At 44.7% G+C, this 15,557-nt stretch overlaps 1 protein-coding gene across 1 annotated transcript in view; it reads right to left on the reverse strand.

The window, feature by feature from the left end:
• Positions 1-221: 221 nt before the first annotated feature.
• Positions 222-15,557, reverse strand: part of si:dkey-40c11.2 (drebrin-like protein A) — a 30,463-nt gene continuing 15,127 nt past the window's right edge. Inside the window, exons 2-15 of the mRNA XM_060053476.1 lie at positions 12,213-12,268; positions 11,859-11,971; positions 11,207-11,281; positions 7,309-7,452; positions 7,149-7,226; positions 6,827-6,978; positions 6,566-6,620; positions 6,308-6,382; positions 4,921-5,032; positions 3,539-4,141; positions 2,990-3,420; positions 2,201-2,257; positions 1,999-2,050; positions 222-1,888 (exon numbers count right to left, since the gene is read on the reverse strand). Coding sequence (XP_059909459.1) covers positions 1,752-1,888; positions 1,999-2,050; positions 2,201-2,257; positions 2,990-3,420; positions 3,539-4,141; positions 4,921-5,032; positions 6,308-6,382; positions 6,566-6,620; positions 6,827-6,978; positions 7,149-7,226; positions 7,309-7,452; positions 11,207-11,281; positions 11,859-11,971; positions 12,213-12,268 — 2,140 coding nt within the window. The 3' untranslated portion in view covers positions 222-1,751. The remainder of the gene's footprint in view (positions 1,889-1,998; positions 2,051-2,200; positions 2,258-2,989; positions 3,421-3,538; positions 4,142-4,920; positions 5,033-6,307; positions 6,383-6,565; positions 6,621-6,826; positions 6,979-7,148; positions 7,227-7,308; positions 7,453-11,206; positions 11,282-11,858; positions 11,972-12,212; positions 12,269-15,557) is intronic.

Below are 15,557 nucleotides of genomic sequence, written 5' to 3' on the forward strand. Positions count from 1 at the left end.
TAGTGATGTCATATGGGGCAGATTTTCGAAACGGCTTGTAAGGCTTGTCACACTCGCACCTGGTGGTTTAATATGTCTCCTTTAAGATAAACAATGAACATTTGATTCAAGTTTGTTTTTGAATGTCAAAAGTAGAAGAGATCATAAAATTTGCCTCCTGCACACGCTTTAACCAAATGATACACAACTACAGTTTCCTGCAAGGAAAAAAGGACAACAAACAATATTAACTGTTTATCAACATCCAAAATTAATCGTACAAACCATCATGATAGGTATGAGATAAAACATGATCTATTACTTTGTCAATAGTGTCAATTTACTGCAGAAATCAAATAGCTTAAGAAGAATGAGATAACAAACGTAATGGTATAATGAACAAAACACATTCATGAACAAAATGCAAGCTATTATTAAAGTGTAATCCCGGCCGAAGGGTTAATTGAACCCAGGGTCTTTGTTTTGGCATGTAAACTTGTCAAATAAGCCCTCCAGATACTTTTTTTTCATTGAAAATCGAGTATGGAGTTTGCCTCGCGCAATGTTTTGCTTCCATATTATTGGCTAGGGGCACAGCGAATGCTTTTTATAACTGCCTTTTTTTACCACTAATGTAACTCAAAATACCACCAAACCTCTGCAATTGCATGATTAGGGTCCCTTCACATAAATCAAATCGTCAATGTTCCAAAAGAGACGCAAACAAATTTAAAACTTCCAAGTATCAAGAGGGGAGATTGTTAAGTAAAATTTGTTGGCATCTCTTTTATATTATTTACGGTAGCCGGTAATTGACTTGTGTTGACTTCCTGGAAACATGGACCTACTGGTAATTGCACAGACTTGGAAAACAGTATTTTTTACGCTAACTAAGTTGTTGATGCTTAGTTTTATGTGTAGCGACCCTAATAATGCTACTGGAGAGGTTTGGTACAATTTTGAGCTATATTAGTGGTAAAAAAGATGCAGATATGGAAGCCTTCGCTATGCCCCTAGCCATAACAAGGGGGCACAAAATTGCGCTGCGCAAACTCTATCCTCGATTTTTAATGGAGAAAGTATCTGGGGGGCTAATTTGATGTGTTTACATACCAAAACAGTGAGCCTGGGTTCAATTTTCCCCGGAATTACACTGGAGAGAGTGGAGAAAAGCAGATTCTAAAATCAGTGCTCATATACGTCAATCTTTTGTCCTGTTGTGATGCAGGCTCTGAACACCACTGTGAAGCATTTAGAGAATCTGAACAGACCACAGATAATTACATACCCTATACAAAAAGCAACCACAATAATGTAACATAGCCCCTCTTTAGCGGTCTTAAATATAGGCATACTATTATTTAATAAAGACAAAAACAAAACAAAAAGTAAATTAATTTAGAATATTTCCGAGCTGGGATCAAAATCTTAAACTCCACACATTTACATTTAAGGCATTTAGCAGACGCTTTTATTCAAAGAGACTTACAATTGGTTTCAGAGCAATACACATTGGATTAAAACAAATTAATGTTTGCATCGGAGAGTGAATTATACATGGTTTATTGAATATATGAAAAGTTGCTCATTGTGCTCTATATTTCTTTAGGGCTGTGTGTCTTATGAATGTAAAATATGTATTGCTCTGCAAATACATCTTGGAACATATATAACAACATAACAGTGCTGGAATAATGTCAATAAAAAAGGTGTATGTTATGATAAATGAATTGGGTGTGTGTGTGTCTTGTTGCGACCATGTGAATATTTTCCTAAATATGTTCCACATAGTTGGCAGGGAACAGGCCTTGTTGGCCATCTTTGCTGCAGCCACTCCACCAGGCTTCGTCCACCGTCTCCACATCACTGATGATGTCGCCGGGTTCAAAGGAGATCTCAGATTCGTCTGCTGTAAAAATAAATAAATATGCTAATACATAAAAAGTCTGACAGACATTTACAAAGTAGGTATATGGGACAAATCAAATGCATGAAAGAAATAAAGAAATGAGAACGTACCCGCTTGGTAGTCATAGAGGGCCTTCACGCACATTTGTGTCTCCATAATTTCCTGAATGACAACAAAGGAAACTATGAGTGGGAGTATCAAAATTGCTCTGAACAGTACAAATTTATGTTCAAATAAAAAGCGTTCTGTGCGCTAAAAGTTTCATTTTTTTTCCCATGTCACCGAACAGGAAGTGTGCTGATGTAACTCTACCTCTTGTCCATTCTCATAAACCTCCACTTTCTCTTTCTCCTCCTTCTCCTCCTCCTCCTCCTCCGCCTCCTCCTCCTCCTCAACTTCCTCTTCCTTCTCCTCCACTTTAATGTATTCTCCCTTGACGGGTTCGAGGTGGTAGCACCCAGACAGCTCTGGGGAGCTGAGCTCGGTGTCCGATGGACTTAGGGATCGTTCTGGAGAAAGTGCATCAAAACATTCAGGCTTCGGACAGTAGATCGGTTGTTGTAATAATATCCCAATACGATAGCACTTTGTTGTCAGAGCAATTCTGAAATTTGTCTTGCATCCCAGCAGCTCTATTTACAAACATCAGACAGGACCCACAAATACAATTTAAAATGCATACATTCATCATAACATTACAACAGACGACAACATTAAGGCCCATCAGCATGCATTTGATCTTGGATTAAGTGCCTGATTCAGTTCGAGGATTGACTGGTGAACAAAAGAGTGCTTTAGTTGGAACCCTACATCTCATAATACTAAACACGTGCGTTTGAAACATAGCAGGATGTAGGGTATTTCGATAATGTAGTGTGGTGTACTATAGTATATCATAGTATAATAAGTGATAGTATCAAAGGTCTGTTTAAAAATATAATTTAGAGGCAGACCTATGCCGTTTTCTTCCACAGTGTCCCCGTTTGTGAAGCCATTGGTTGATACAATCACCGTAGCCTGTGTGATTTGCTGTCCATTCGTTTCCGTATCTGCAAAAAGTATAATATGCTATTTGCAATTCTATATTCTTAGAAAAAGCACCTTACAGTTAAATTGAAATGATGCAAGATGAGAACGAGAAGAGAACACTGTACCGGCCACTGTACCTAGCCCCGGCTCTTCCTCCAAGTGGACCAACATGCTTGACTCTTGCGGGGGCAGCGCACAATGCTGTTGGTCGTTCACCAGTTCTTCATCCTCCGCCCCCCCGTCTTCCGCCTCCATCACTATTGGTCCTTCCACAGCAGCCTCTGGTTCTGTGTCCGATTCCTGGGCCGTCGGCTCCTCTCTCGGCACTGCGACGGGCTGACGGTGCGGCGGGGCGGTAGGAGGGGGTCGGGGCTCTGGCGCGGGTTCATCTTCACCCTTCCTTACTTCATCCTCCTCTTCTTCCTCTTCTTCCTCCACCAACACAGCCTGTGCTGTGTAGCATGAGTCCAGCTCGGTGTGCGCCGGAGTGGCAGCGTGGAGGTCTGGAGGGGGGGACACATAGAGAGAGAAATTAATCAGTACATGTTGAAGTTGAAGACGTATGAAAGCGGCATAAAGCTAAACCAATCCGGTATCCTGATTGACATTCAGGTTCCCCACCTCTGTTGGGCTGTGGACTGACGGGAAGTGGCGCACTGGGTGCCTGTGGCACTGGGTCCACCTCAACCTGGACTGGGGAGAAGTCCCGGACCGCCCACGCCTGACCCGGGCCGAGGGCCTGGGAGGCCTGGCTCTCGGGGGGTGTCATCGGCGTGGTCTCCCCTGCGTGGGCGGGTGAGGCGCTGTCGTCTCCCGGGGGACAGGACGCCAGGAGCGAGGCGGGGGGGGCGGACGGTTGCAGCGGGGCAGGGGACGTGGCGGTGGCGGTGGTGGTGGCTGGGTCGTCCGACGCACTGTGGCGACGGCGCTGGTTGTGGGGGCGCAGGGTAACCCCGGGAGATGGAAGGCTGGGCGGGGCCGAGTCCGGGGGACCGGGGTGCACGGGGGAAGGGGGCGGGGACTTGGCCGGGGGCGGGCGGCTCTGGGGCGAAGGATGGAAGTCGGGGCTGGTGGGCGGGGGCGAGCGGAACATCGGAGAGGCGGGCCCCCGGGAGAAGGGGGAGACGAACGGGGGGCTGCGAGGGGAGCTGTCCTCGGGGGCCTTGGAGAAGATGAAGGCCGTGTCCGTCAGGCTGCGCTGGTAGCGCCGTGCCGGGGGTCTGCCTGCACACAGCGGGCCCAGAGGAAAGAGCATCAGTACCGTGAGGATGTTCAACACAGCAATCTAAAGGTGGCGTCTTATACCACCAGGTGTGAGTGTGATTAGCTGTTACAAGGCGTTTTGAAAATCGGCCTCTTCTGACATCACAAGTGGGTGTGTTAGAAACTGCAAGTTTATTCAGCTTCACCTCACCTCCACAAGGGACACCAAGTGGTGATTCAGGGTAATCGATAGCTCCTCCCACTATAAATAGAGGCCTAGTGAGGCCTTCCCCCCCTTTGTTCTCACCACATCCTCACCACAACTGAGTGTGTGAAGGTGGTTTGCCGTGTGTCTTTTGAATTCCCTTCACTGTAAGTTCCCCTTTACTCATTGGATTATTGTTTGTTTAAGAAATGATTGATGGTTTAATGGTTTAATAGCTAATGGTTTAATAGCTACCTGTTAAATTATGTTATGAAGGCTGTTATGAAACCTGGGTGGAGCAGTTTCTAACAGGGCGTGTCCACCTGGATGTTTGACGGATGGATGAGCAACGTTTGCTGCAGTCCACTGGGTAGGCTGGTAGACTGATCTATCCAGCACACACCTGAGTGGACACGCCCACTTGTGATGTCAGAAGAGGCAGATTTTCAAAACGTCTTGTAATGGCTAATCACACTCGCTCGCACTTAAGGATGAATGACCACACACACACACACACACACACACACACACACACACACACACACACACACAGACACACACACACACAGACACACACACACACACACACACACACCTGTACCACTGCGGGGAGATGTGGGGCTGAGGGGGCTCTTAGACGAGGAAGAGAGCTGTCTGAAGAACTCCCGAGGGTTGATGGAGCGCTGGGAAACCAGGACTGCTGCCTCCTGCAGTTTCAAGGTATATCATAGAACAATAAGAGACACAGTTCTCTACAGTATGGTCGACTGTTATTACTACTTAATTCAGTTGTTCATGTTGCACGATATATGAGAAGATATTGCATTACTTTATAACTAATCCTAATTACTTGCCTAGGAAGCAGACGAATCTGCGAGATGTTTTTATTTGCCCTGGCATATATGACTGGTCATTGTCACAGTCATCGTATCTAATATGGGGGGGTTCGATTTGATGAGTGACAGCGTACGGTCGGAACGCCACTGGGGCATTTTCTAGAACAACCTAGATTATTGCCGCCGATTGGTCACCTGTTTCGTAGCTCTGAGAGGTTCCAGCCTAATAGGCCTTTGTGAATTGGTCTGGTGATTAGGGCTGAACGATTCATCAAATTCAAACCAACATCGTGATATAATAGAACGCGATTCGTAAATCGTGAAGGCTGCGATACTGACTGGAGTTCAGCAAGATTAGTATTTATTTCTCTTTTACCATTCAATAGTTAAATAACGATGTTATAATATCAATTCATCTCAAAACATAAAGGCCTGGTCTAAAGGAAAAAGCAGTTAATATTTTGACTGCTTCCAATGTTGTGTTGGTCAGACTATAGAATGATTTATTGCTTGCTTAGTGAATAATACAGGACATTAGGAACTTTCAAAGAAATATCACATAATAAATCGCAATCACAATATTGGTTGAAATAATCGCAATTAGATTATTTTCCAAAATCGTTCAGCCCTTCTGACGATGTCAGGCTACCTCATTATGTTTAATGTAATCCTCTTCACAGCAATCATTCACTTTACTTTTTTGTTATTTTGCCCAATAATTGCTGGCAGCTTTGTCTTGTGTCTATTAGAGATACCATTTCATTAAGCCAACAAGGAAAACAATCACTCTGAAATCATTATTTTCTTTTTCATCTGATTTCTCATTCTTATAATTTTACTGAAACACCCATTTTCACTGACACTACAGTAACAATCATTATTCCCTGTTATGTATTATGTAGTAATTGTATGCTCTTTGTGTCTTTAGTTGTCTGTCTTGTTTGTATGTGTGTAATGTTTTTGGCATTTTGTTCAGGACCCCTCGAAAATGAGATGGTACATCTCAAGGGGTTATCCTAATAAAATAATTTCAATCAAATCATAAAAACAAGTTCACTCTTTTTACAATCAGAGGACATGTGACAAGGAGAAAAAAGGGGCTTTAGTGAAAGCACATTGGACAGCGCTGTCATCATGAGGACGTACCGCTGCCATCTCTATGGACTCACTCCTCTTCAGACGGGCCCTCATGTTGTCCTCATGCTCCCTCTGCTGCTGCACCTGCCAGCAGGGGACCACACACTCAACGTATGCACAACTAATGGCCTAGGGGTACACCTACAGAGTTTCTCATGTCTTCACATAAACCCGCACACACGCACACGCACAAACAGACACAGACACACACACACACAAGAAAACATATCCACCACATTGTCTTGGGAATCTAAAATATGAACTCACCCATCTTGATTTCTCATGCCCGCGTAACTCTTCTTCTTTCTGTGCCTCTTTTCTCCTGAGAATTAAACATTTAAAAATTGGTAATGTTTATCAATAAATTAAGTGTTATAATTGCAGTGGATTTACTCTTTGATTCGTCACCTTTTGTTATTTTTGCTGACCTTTTTATTGCGCTCACTTAATGTATTACACAGGGCAGCCAGTAGAGGGTGCTAAATTAACAAGAGTATGAACTCATGGCAACTCAGTAGCTTTTCAAACCTCTGCTCTTCAATCATCTGGAGCTTTTCGTTCATCTTCCTATCTCTCTCATCGGCTTCCCTGCGTTCGTTCTGAACTCTTTCCCTCTCTAGACGCCTTCTGTCCTCCAACATACGCCTCCTCTCCTCCTCCTTTCGCTGCTCCTCCTCGCGCTGAGACAAACGGTCCAAAACAAACGGAGAAAAGAGGGGGGGGGGAATGTGACTCATGAACTTTAAACCGGTAGTCAGTAGTTTGCTGACCTCAATGGGTAGCATCCTTCCTGCCAGATCACATTTCAATGATTCCAATTGTTGTGTACATATTAGGAGTTTCCTTTCACCTCTGCACATGCCCAGAAGGAGTCTCTGTTGATTCTCCTCATCTCCATAGCAGCGTTTGTTTTTCTGTAGTTGGTGCCCTGAAAAAACCAAAAATGTGTGATTTTACTAGGGTCCTCTGTCTCCCCCTAATGGACAAAAAGGACATTGCAAGAAACCCACCACTGTCTCTTCTTTCTCTGCAGACCGGGAGCTCCTTCTGACTCGCTCCATGGGCGCTCGCGCTTGAACTTTACTGTGCTCGGCTGCGATCAACTCCTCTGTGACATCGTCCACCTTCTCTGCACTGATAAACACATGGGACTCCTAGGAACAGAAGAACATTGAGAACTGTGAGACATTGCTTAAATCCTGACTTGAGAGAAGAAGAGTGTGTCTCTATCTCTGCATACACAAATGTATTTGGTTTATGAGTACATCTGTTTTATATGGAGGAATGGATGGTTTGTTTCTCTTTATGTTCTATCTTTCTTTCGTTTATTGTGAGGCATACAGTGTTGATTTCATTGGGGCATCACCCACTGTGTTTTGAACCTGAAGGCACTGTAAACAAAAGCATAGGAGCAAACTAAGACACCATCACTGGAGGAAACTGAGTGAGCACAGCGTAATGTGGAGAGGCCCGGGCTGTTCTGAAAGTAACGGTTGACCCAGAAAGCAGGACTGTTTAACCCGCTTCAAACGTGTTCTGGTGCATTCGTCAAAAACGTCCACGTTTTCCTTCCACACGGTTCCATCTGCAAGTCATACATCCTGGAGATAAAATAAATACTGTACTCTCCAGTCCGTTCTCCCCTCTCCATCCATTTGTCTCCCCAACTTCTCCTACTTTCTTCGATTTCTTCCTTCTTTATTTATTTTTATTTTTCCTTCCAACGTCGTTCGATTCATGTTTTGCTAATAAGGATGTGGGGGACTGCCCTGACAGGAGGAGCTGCCCAGTGGATGGTGGTGGTGGTGGTGGTAGGCGTGGTTAAGCGGTTGTTAATGCCTGTTCATCTTATTGGTCTGTCATGTGACCTCGCCTTAACCCTGCTCTGTCCTCATGATCACTCACCGAGTGTCGAAAGTGAGGCACCTTCTCGACCATGGAGGGTTTTTAGGCTAGGTTTTCATTTGTCTGAATTTAATCCAACGCTATAAACTCAAGCGGCTCATTCATCGGTCGGTTGCCAGGCTCTGAGATCAACAAACAAAGGTGCGTTTGTAACTGATGGCTCCGGTTGACTGAGTGATTCAGAACTTATATAAACAATGACAGATCCTTGATATGTTTCTTCTTTGTCCTTCAGTGGCCTAAAGCGACCGCATCTTAGTGGAGATATATCAGATCAATCACACTGACACACAGACGCAAATCCAGATTCACATCCAAAGCATCACACACACACAGGTACAAAGAGCTGGGAGCTAGTCTTGACACACCGCACTCACTACCAGCTGAGACTTGTGTTGTAGGAGGGATGGATGGATGGAAGAAAGTAGAAAGAAAGAAGAATGGACAAACAAACTCAGAAAAAGGGGTTACGGTTAGGGTTAAAAATAAAATACCAAAAGTTCCCCTCACACAGGGGGTTGTCCTTTTATTAAAAACATTCCATGCTGATCCCTCGTACGAGAACTTGTATTTTTCTGAGAATATTAATAGTATAATATTTTGTTGGGTGATCTCCTGTCTTCATAAGGCAACACAAGAGCGGCCTAAAGCCACACACTCCCCACGCTGTTATCCTGCTCTTCCCCGAAATATGAATAATGTGAATTCTGTGTTCTGAAAGTTCTATGAACCTTCAACAATGTTGTGTAGGTTCTCCCACTACTGACAGAATAGTTTAAATATCCACTCTGGGCCATCTAGGACTTTATTCTCTGGTTCCTCTTTGATGTAGTCGCTGTGAATATGCTAGAATGATGGTTTTCTATTTCATTTGGAAAGGGTGCTAGAGACTATTCGTCGACTGCTACTATAAACTCCCAAAACAGAAGTAAACATGCACAATGTTATCTGACGGTATCATGTAAAGGATGCTGTGAGAACAAACGTTGGTTGATTTATCAACATACATACACATGTAACGAACAGAACATATTTGGCGAGATTCCTAAATGCGAGAGGTAAACACGATTCCTGCTCTGACTGGCTGCTGGTTTTGAAAGGCGATTTCTGGAATCAAATCTTATCTGGGGAACAGTAAGCGATTTATTTTCATTGCTACCAGATGGTGTTTGCAGACAGGGGTATGACACATCGCCTCGCATCCTATTTCACCGGTATTCCTTGATGTCTGAAAATAACTTTGAAACAGAACGATAACCGTGGGTTAAGTGTCAAGTGCTCAGAACGCTTTATCGCCGACACGTTTGTGTCTGAGAGGGGGCCCGAACTTCACAGGATGAGGAGAGGATCTTCCAGTCAGCATAACCATGGGGTTACACAGTCCCGCTAATGCTCAACACATGCTGCGGCCGTGATGTCTGCACGGGGGAATGTGTGTTCTATCAATTTGAATCAGCCTCAGCTAATAAAAGACAAGAATAGTCAAGTTGTGTGTGTGTGTGTGTGTGTGTTTCTGTTATCAGCCTATTGTGAACCAACCCACCAAAACAAAATTTAATTCTGACATTAATATATTTAACACACACACACATACACACGCACACGCACACACACACACACACGCACACGCACACGCACACGCACACACACACACACACACACACACACACACACACACACACACAACATAGTTTCTTTTTATTCAGCACACAAAGCCTCAAGTCCTATTCATGGCTTTAGTTTTTTTCTTGTACATATTAAAAAATGCATGGGAAGATACCAGATTCCAGAGTGCAGTCTGTCACAGTCCAGGTCCAAAACCACTCCGCTCTCTCCAGAGCGCTCCACCGCCTGGGGTTTTGCCTTTATATGGAAACGGGTCAACCATGGAGGTTGACCCGAAGGTTAAGCTTAACCCCTGAACCAACCCCAGGTTAAATATGAAGTGAATGCTAAATCAGAGGCAGCCAACAAGCGCCTTGACGTCAATCGTGTTTTACTGCTACTCTCACAGCTTGAGCTCGATTCACACATCTACTAACAAAACATGAAACGCACATTTTTTGAGGCTTCGTCTTGTGTTTGAATGTTTCCATTTCACTCCATTGCCAACATTTCCCCGGAATCGTTTCTTTCTCCCACTTCCCGCCGCGGCTGTCACAACGAGTGTGGCAGCTCTGAATTGGGGATTCGTCTGTCACCAGGGGCAACGAAAAAGACACAATGGCGCTTCCACCAGAGCCCAGTCCTCCTCAGCCCCACTGTCGGGATGAAAGCACGGTAGACGAGAATAACCGCACACTGACACAACCGACACAACAGGAAGCGCAGAGCAGGACAGGAAACACTCTGGAGACAATGCAAGGTAAACTTCCGTGTGTAAATATAGTGTTTTCGTTCTGTGTGTGTCCCTCTTTAAGTCGGAATTGGAAGTGTCGTGAAAAATACGGATCGATGAGAAGGAATGGAAATGGGAGCAGCCATGTGGCGTGTAGTAGCTACGGCATACAGCCTGGCTAATGCCAGACCAAGCTCAATGGTAGATTGCACGTTGGTCTAGGGAGGCTGCTGTCATTTTCTGCAGCACAAGAGGCGTGATCAACGTGCCTAGTTCCACTGACTGTGTACACAATTGGCTGCTTGCCGTCGCTGACCTGTCGTCATTGTGTTGAACCAGCCAATAGTGTGCCAGGGGGAGAAGACAGCTTGGTGATTGGCTCCCGCAAAAACATATCAGAAGCAGAAAGAAATGTATTGCTCTCCTCCAGACCATTCTGCAAGGCGAATTCAAATCGCCCGGCAGAACGGGCTGGGGGTACCAAGTCTATACGGCATACACTTGAGGGATTGTGCGTGTGTGCAAGTTTCCATCCCCAACACTGAACCTAACTGTGTTATTCTGTGTTATCCGTTGCCGTGGAGATGGTTTCATCACAACCCCAAGGTGAGTAACTCAGGGCTATCTGACCAAACAGTGAGTCGGCGGCTGAATATCGAACCTACCTTGAAGAAGTTCCTGATGGCGGCCATGTGGTTGGAACATTCCGTCCTGCGGTATTCATCCACATTTTGTCCCATCTACAGACACACACAGAAGACCCCTTCACACATATTCCATAGCCTCTCATTCAGCAGTACCGTAGTACTGCTGAAAAGTAAAGTAAAGATACAATAACTTTCAAAAAATGTCAATAACTTTTCCAATCTATACCAAATCTAAAAGTGTGTGTGGAGATGGCTGGCTCAACATGTGCAACAGGTGTGCAGCCTCAACCAGACCCAGAGTCCAATCAGACTCTGGTCAGGTGAGGCTGCTTAAACCAGCCATCATCCACACACACTCGACATCATTTAAAACACATAATTTCAGAGCTGCAGGAAGAATGCATTAATCCATATGCAAGGCCATAGATTTGTTTGCATACTTCAATAAGCAGGTTTGCTTATGTGAATTGGCCACAATCTTCAACCATGTATGAGTGTGATAGTTTCATCCTTTTGGTATTATTAACATATTTCTTATCCTTTTAGTGTTTTCTTTGAGCGTGCACTGATATTTCACAATAGTTAAAAAGTTTGAATCAATATTGATTGATTGACTTGAAGTCTGATGAGCACGTGGTTAATGTGGGTGGTCCCTATTGCTTGAACTCACCCAGCTGATCATAGCGATGCACGGCCCTCCTGTCTCCGCCGTCCCGATTCTGCAGAGACCATACTGGGGTTTGGCCATGTGAAACTTTCCTGCCAGCTCTGCCACACCACCCGCTGGAGCGATCAGAGAGCCACAGGGGTATATATAGGAAGGGCAGGGCAGAAGATGGTATCAAAATAAAAAGGAAAACTGAAATATACTGAAACCATATTCAATATTCATTAGGAGACAGATCAATAAAACTCAGATCAAAGTGAAAGTGATTTATTATTTGTGTCTCCGCTTCCAGATAGTCTGCGTCTAAACTTGCTTATGAGGAACACGATTCCTGTGTTATGTTCTGAGCTATCTTACCTCCAGAGTCTGCCAGTTTGAGCTTGTTGCTGATTCCTTCATATGTGAACAAAGCCCTGTGGACAGAGAGGCAGATGAGCCGACGTCACTCAACAAAAAAGAGCACAGGAGAAATTGTGTGTGTGGGGATCCTGGATAAGCTTTGCTCACTGTGAATCTAAAACAACAACAATATAAATTGTAACATACTGTATCTTTATGGAAAAGTCCCCAGCAGGTTGACAGCCTCATTCACCATGTGTTACTTCAATCATTGTGATCATAATTACCCACACAAAGATGCATGCACATGCACAAACACAGAAAACCACAGACACATGTGCAAACCTCCCCCCACACAAACATTTGTGTGTCTCACATACATTTGCATATACGTGTTTGTTCTTCAATTACACATGGTCTCTGCATCATATCCACACACACACACACACTTTGTCCATACAAAGCAGTCTTAATTATTCAGGAAAAAATGTCTCTTCATTTGTGACGCATGCCCTCATTTCATTTGCTCCTTCTCTTTCTCTCTTGTTCTTCCATTAATCTCTCTCTCTCTCTCTCTCTCTCTCTCTCTCTCTCTCTCTCTCGCTCTCTCGCTCTCTCTCTCTCTCTCTCTCTCTCTCTCTCTCTCTCTCCTCTCTCTCTCTCTCTCTCTCTCGCTCTCTCTCTCTCTCTCTCTCTCTCTCTCTCTCTCTCTCTCTCTCTCTCTCTCTCTCTCGCTCTCGCTCTCTCGCTCTCTCTCTCTGTCCTTCACCCCTTGTACGTCCGCGGGGCAGGGAGACACAGTAAGGCCCATTCATGGTGTCAGCCTCGCGGTCCGTGGGCTCGCACCTGAGTGTTCAGTCAGGGCTGTTCTGCGCTACCGTTTCCGACATGTGACAGGAAGAAACCTGTCCCCCCTGCTCTTCAGAGTCAATCAGGCTTTGTAACATAGCAACCGTGCAACAACACCACGGCTGTCAAGAGCTGCATTTTCAAGGGTTATTTTAGATAAAAAAAGAAGAAAGTAAATTGGATGAATGAATGCTATTGAGCATTGTCAAGCAAAGACCCACCTATGCCCTGTAATGCAATGTCTACTATAACTATTGAGCTATTTAGGAGATGCTGTAATTCAAAGCTATAAACAATGATTATTTTTTTACAGGTCATTCGTGGGCAGATGGGGATTTCAAGTCCTGAACCTTTGGACTCCCATCTGAAAGGTTATGTGTTGAGAAACCCAATAAAAAAAAAACGTGAACGTAACATCTTTGTTCTACTTTCTTCCCCTGATCAGCGTTGAGCATTTACCAGCAAGCAAAGCAACACACGGAGCAGACAGCCAACGTGATCCTTATTCAATCCTAATTTCCGGGTTGAATCCTGTCTGCAAGTGACCTAGAGAAGGTAACATTGTCACCTCTCGACTGCTCTTTTGGCTTGAATCGTGATTGAGTTCCTCTCTTAAGAGCAGTCAGGGCTGTGTCGACAACATCTGGAACAAAGCATCAGCGCAGAAGGTCATGAGTCCCTATTACAACGGGCCAAAGGTGAGCTGTCTGTGCTTTCATCTGAGTGCATGTGTTCCTACACTGAAGCACATTCTCCATGCATGTCTGTACCACTGTACTGACACGCCGTCATCAGATGACTGAGAGGGAGAGAGTGAGGAACAGAGGGAAAGAAAGAAGGAGAGAGAGAGAGGGGGAGAGAAAGAGGGAAGATTTTTCCTACTAAATAACATTTCCAAGGGCAATGACCTCTCAAAGGCATCTATACAAACACGTGCAACCATGAACAAAGGCTGACAGCACGTCTGAATAGCCTTTCTGAATCACTCTGTTATTATTTGTTCTACAATTACGCTCTGTCTGTCTAAAGGCCAGAGAGCAACATAAATCAGTCCCAGTGTGTCTGCGTGGGCTAGTGGGAGGGGGGATACGCATCTAGATGTGTGTGTGTCTGTGTGTCTGCATCCAGGCGTGCCTGAGAGTGTGTGTGTGCGAGATCCACACACATACACTAACACACATAAGCAGGGGCACAATGAGCATGCTGTATTAACAGTGCAGGAAAATAAAGACTGGCAGTGTATGAGTGTGTGTCTTTATGAAGGGGCGGCAGTAGCTCAGGAGGTAGAGCTGGTTTGCTGGTAACCGAAAGGGTGCTAGTTCGATCCCCGGGTTGTCAATCTGTCCCGATGCAAGGCACCTAACTCTAACTGCTCCCGACGAGCTGGTTGTCGCCTTGCATTGCTGTCACTTCCATGGGTGAATGACTGGGAGAATGTTAGGCAATATAGTAAAGCACCTTGGGTAAAAGTGCTATATAAATGCAGTCCATTTACCATATCATATACATATGTGAGTCTGTCAAGCCGACTTTAGTGTACTACCATCCGTGCGTTGATCATGACCACCATACACGGTAACACGACTGTTATTTTGAACCATAGCTACATGCCATTCCGATACCTAGCCACATGCAGTAGTAGCATGATTCTGAGTTCTCTCCTCCTGATCATTCACACCACATAGTCTGCTGGCATCAGTGGAGCCCATATCCAGACCTGAGGAAGGAGCTTATGTTATACTGTGATTAGTCCTGGTGGCATTCCTGAAGGTCAGGGTCAAAGGTTGCAGGGCCACTGAAGGAGGCTTAATTGCATGCGCATATTCTCCACCTCCACGGGCTGGGCAGCCCACGGCTGGAGCTGTTTGGCCTCTTTGTTCCACAGATAGCATCATAGGAAGTGGGTTTGCATGATGTAATTAGATGATAATGTGTCCATGATTCAGCCTGAACGCCTGAATATACTTTTCAAGATAAGAAAACGTCATCACATGCAAGATAAAGCATGAATGGCCATCCAACGAAAGAATGAGCACAAGGATAAATGTATGATGTTATTTTTTAGTTTGTAGTAATACGTTGTGCCAGTATGACAAACATACTATTCAACTCTTGCTGAAGGTATCACATCTGTGTGCAATATCACCTTTAAAATAGGGAATAGATTGCAGTGCTGTTTCTGTTGTTGTTAATTTTGTTGTTACCAACAAGAGAATGCCACAAAATCTGAATGGTAAAAACAAAGTGAGAAGCCATGAGCTTGAACGTTTTCTGGGAATTACAAATCATATAAAAAAGAAAAGTAGGGTATTTAAACGTTGTTGTGGGTGAGTCAGAGGACAGAAAGGGGAGGGCAGAAAGAGCTGTTCTCCTTCACACATGTAGGTTTCCTGTGGTATGCACTGATGAGGAAAACAGACTCCTTGTCTCTCTACAGGCCACCTTCCAACCGGGCCAGGGAGTCGAGGAGAGGGGAGGGGGAGGAGAGGAGAGGAAAGGAGGAGAGAGCAGATG

This window comes from Gadus macrocephalus, chromosome 6 (assembly GCF_031168955.1).
Source record: "Gadus macrocephalus chromosome 6, ASM3116895v1".
NCBI classification, from domain to species: Eukaryota; Metazoa; Chordata; class Actinopteri; order Gadiformes; family Gadidae; genus Gadus; species Gadus macrocephalus.